The sequence below is a fragment of the Miniopterus natalensis genome, chromosome 1 (genome assembly GCF_054644295.1).
Source record: "Miniopterus natalensis isolate mMinNat1 chromosome 1, mMinNat1.hap1, whole genome shotgun sequence".
In the NCBI taxonomy this organism is placed as follows: Eukaryota; Metazoa; Chordata; class Mammalia; order Chiroptera; family Miniopteridae; genus Miniopterus; species Miniopterus natalensis.
In genome coordinates this window covers 522,832-526,943 of record NC_142081.1, presented here as the reverse complement: position 1 = coordinate 526,943, position 4,112 = coordinate 522,832, and the positions used below count along the sequence as shown (strand labels likewise).

At 52.1% G+C, this 4,112-nt stretch overlaps 1 gene segment (V, D, J or C); it reads right to left on the bottom strand.

Moving 5' to 3' along the window:
• Positions 1-3,438: 3,438 nt before the first annotated feature.
• LOC148093964 (immunoglobulin heavy variable 4-59-like) lies at positions 3,439-3,891 on the bottom strand. The segment is given in 2 exon segments: positions 3,439-3,761; positions 3,846-3,891. Coding segments are annotated over 2 exon segments (369 nt in total).
• Positions 3,892-4,112: the final 221 nt, after the last annotated feature.

Sequence of the window (4,112 nt, the reverse complement as noted above, 5' to 3'; positions counted from 1 at the left end):
AATCCCTCGGTAACCTCGGGGTCCCGCCTGTGGGAGCAGGGCCAACCCCTTTCTCCTGTCAGCACATCCTCCCAGTTATGAGGTGGCTCCTCTCCCCAGTCCTTGGTTTAAAAGCTCCACTTCGTAGAGTCTGTAGGAGGTAATTCATGGTGGTTGATCACCAATTTACTTATAATTTCCACTTGGTTGTGGGAACTACTGAGAGTAAGATCCATCTACACCACCCTCACCTTCACCCCTCTCTCTGCATTTCTCTTTGTACAAACAGGAAACGTCAGCTGTGCTGCATGTGAGGATATTGCTACTAATGTAAAAACCTGTTAAAATGCAGAGACTTCAGTGGTAGCCAGAGAGCCATTGTTCGCGGGAGACTCTTGGAGAGACAGCTGTGTGGAGAGGAAGCCCGGACCTCTCCGAGGAATCAGCCGAAAACACCGCCTGCAGATGCTTTTGAAGTGGAAATACAGAGTTGTTGGGTCCTTAGTGACCCTTAGTTTCCTGAGAGTCTCTTGTAGCCCAGTCCTCAGTCTCCCTCAGGGAGGTTTGTGTCTGGCTCACACTGACCTACCCTCACTGTGTGTTTTACAGAAATACACGGCCGAGTCCTCAGCTCTGAGGCTGTTCATTTGCAGATACAGCGTGTTCTTGGCGTTGTCTCTGGAGATGGTGAATCGGCCCTTCACAGAGTCTGCATAGGATGTGCTACTTCCATCAGTATTAATGCGTGAGACCCACTCCAGCCCCTTCCCTGGAGCCTGGCGGACCCAGTTCATCCAGATGCTACTGAAGGTGAATCCAGAGGGTGCACAGGAGAGTCTCAGAGACCCCCCAGGCTTCACCACGGCTCCCCCAGACTCCACCAGCTGCACCTCACCCTGGACACCTGCAAACTCAAAGACGTCCTGGTCAGGAAACTCTCACACATCCACTGTTTCTCTCACTCATGTCCACTCACACACTCGGTGTCTCTTGTCCCCCATAAATTACCTCTTAAAATAGCAAGAAGGAAAACCCAGCTGAGCCAAGCCCCATGGTGTGTGGTCTGTGTTCAGTCCTGATCAGGGAATGAGAACTGTTGGGGATCCTGGGGCTGGGCTCCTGTCCCAGAGCTGCAGGGTCGGGGCTGATCTGGCTTTTATGAATAGAAAGTGCCCTATTTGCATGGCTTCCTACTATATAGGGACCCCGGGTTTAACCTACAGAGAAGGCAGTTCCTCTGTGCGGGTGAGAGTGTCCTGTGGCCTTGGGATGGCCATGAAAGATTTAATTATCTAAATACAGAATCATAAGTTTTCACTCAACCCAACAGACCATACCTGATCCTAGTGAGCCCAGGATCTGACCTCTGCTCCTCCACACTGCCCACGACTGTTCCCATAATCCAATTCCAAGGCAGAATGGGACCTGCCCAGCGGGGGCGCAATACCCCATGTATTTAAGAAGAGCATGAATGAAAGTCTGTATTCTGGTGTCATCCAGACTTCAGGGCTGGTGACAAGCACCTTCCTGGAAAATTGACCTCAGGGTGCAGGTCTTGTAAGAGGGGATTCCATGTACTTGGTGTGTTGGTGTCCTTGGCCCTGGGTATCTCTGGCTCCCTGACCTTCAAGGAGACCAACAAGACTGAGTGTTGAGAAGATGCTTTTCTATCCTGAGGATCCAGAGACACTAGGAAGTTAGAGAGATTCATGGAGCTGATGGGGTCCTCTGGGTTTCCAACAACCACAAGGACATTTACAGGATGTTTCTCTGCAAACACTAAGGAAAAACCTTAAAGAAAGTAATGAAATAAATAATTAGTGAAATAAATATAAGCCAGGACACCTATGACCAGTTTCTCTGCAGACACTAAGGAAAAACCTTAAAGAAAGTAATGAAATAAATAATTAGTGAAATAAATATAAGCCAGGACACCTATGACCAGTGCGATTGTGTGAATTTAAAGTGAATTTCTCATGTATGAGATGGAGACCTTTGCAGTTAAAATTCAGTCAATGCCATGGCGATTGCAGTGAAATTGATCCCATGGCCTGTATTTTGCGAAGTTCAATTATTACCGTTTAGGGTGTTTATTGTAAAAAGGGGACAGCTCTACATTTCCATACCATTTGGGTAACTGTTTTGTAGCACCTGCATGCAAGAAAAGCACATTAATGTATATTTTCAGAGTATGGACATAAAAACTGGACACAGACATTCTTGTAACCCCCTTCCTTGTGTGGGACATGAGCTCAGTGGATCCTGAGCACCCAGGGGTCCTGCGGGCACGTTTTCCTCCAAGACTGACAGAGGTTTAGAGGCCCCTCCTCTCATCCAGCTGCCTGTAGGGTCCCTTCCAGCAGGAGCACTATGGACCCTGCTGTTCACAGGACGCCCCCCTGACTTTTTTCCATCCACTGTCCCCTCCCGCTGCTCCTTGGCGGTCAATGCCCAGGGGTCTCTGCTGCATCCAGGTGAGCCCTGTGTCTCTCCCGTGGCTACGACCCTATTGCAAGAGCCTTGGACAGAATCTCCTTTCCAATTTAGCGACTGTCAGAAGAGCTTTTCTGTAGTAACAGAGAGAACACAGTGAAAGGGGCTTCAGACTCAATAATCCACAGGCAGCAGACAGGCTGAGGGACGTGCTCTGCTCCAACCCCTGCACCTTCAGGAGGGGGGATCCGAGAGCAGAGCCCAGGCCCGGGGTTGGGGTCTGAGCCTCAGAAGGCTGATCCCAGGCCTGTGTGGAGGGAGGAAGCTCAGGGGGATGTCACGGTTGCCTCAGGATGGTGATTTCTTCCTAAACTCCATTGATATCCTGGGAATGGAAATGTCTCTAACTATCCTCCGCCTGCCTCTCAGCTGTACTTTAGGAGGTAAGTTGCCGTCTAGTATCCCAGGTCTACAGGTGGAGGGAATATTTTCTTGGGATGAATCCCCTGAAATTGCCACCCATACCTGACTTGTAGATGGGGTTGGAGACTTGTCAGAGGATGGTTTTGGGGGGATTTAGGACCTGAGTTCAGGATTTTGTGAGTCTGCATTTCAGGGGATGTAGGTTTGTGATGAAGGTAAGTGTCCTGAGGGATGGATGTGAGTCTGGGGAAGGTTGAGGGTGGCTGTGGTTGTCTGGCTCAGGCTGGGAGCCTGTGGAGGTTCTATGGAAAATGAGGCCTTGTCATGTTTGAATAATTTATAAGTCGTGACTCTGGAGAAGATCCAAGAGCAAGTGTCAGAGGAAGAGGAATCCCCAGAGGACAACAAGTGCCCAGGGCTGCACCTGCACCTCCACCTGCACCTGCTCGTGGGCTGGATGCTCTGACTTCTGTCTCCTGAGTGCCCCCTGGTGTCCTGAGGGTCCCATGGTGTCCTGAGGGTCCCCTGGTGTCCTGAGGGTCCCCTGGTGTCCTGAGGGCCCCCTGCAGCCCCCCCACTTCCTCAGGAAGTTTTGTGTCTGGCTCACACTGACTTCCCCTCACTGTGTCTCGCACAGTAATACACGGCCGTGTCCTCGGTGGGCACAGAGCTCAGCTCTAAAGAGAACTGGTTCCTGGACGTGTCAGCAGTGATGGAGATGCGGCCCTGGAAGGCTGGGTTATAGCTGGTGCTTCCTGTCCAGTACCCCATCCACTGCAACCCTTTCCCAGGGCTCTGGCGGATCCAGCTCCAGTAGTAACTGCTGGTGACCGAGCCCCCGGAGACAGTGCAGGTGAGGGAGAGGGTCTGCGAGGGCTTCACCAGTCCTGGGCCCGACTCCTGCAGCTGCAACTGGGACAGGACACCTGGGGACAAGGGGCACCAGTCCCTGTCAGTCACGTGCAGTCACAATCCCCCCATAAATGATGCCTGACATCTGAGACCCTCACCTTGGGGGGCTGTCACCAGGCACAGGAGGAGACCCAGCAGGCTCATCTTCTTCTACACCAAGGCCCTGCCTTCCCCAGAGTCCTCAGCCCTGTGTGAGGAGGGAGCTGTGAGCCCCACAGCCCAGGGGAGCTTTTACCCTGGAGCCTGAAGGCACATTTGCATGTGGGGCAGCCTTTTCCTTATAAGTGCGGGGACTGAGGTCAGGCTGCCCTGGTCCTTCTGGGACCCTTGGGGGCATCTCTTCCCTGGACCTCACTCAGCATGTA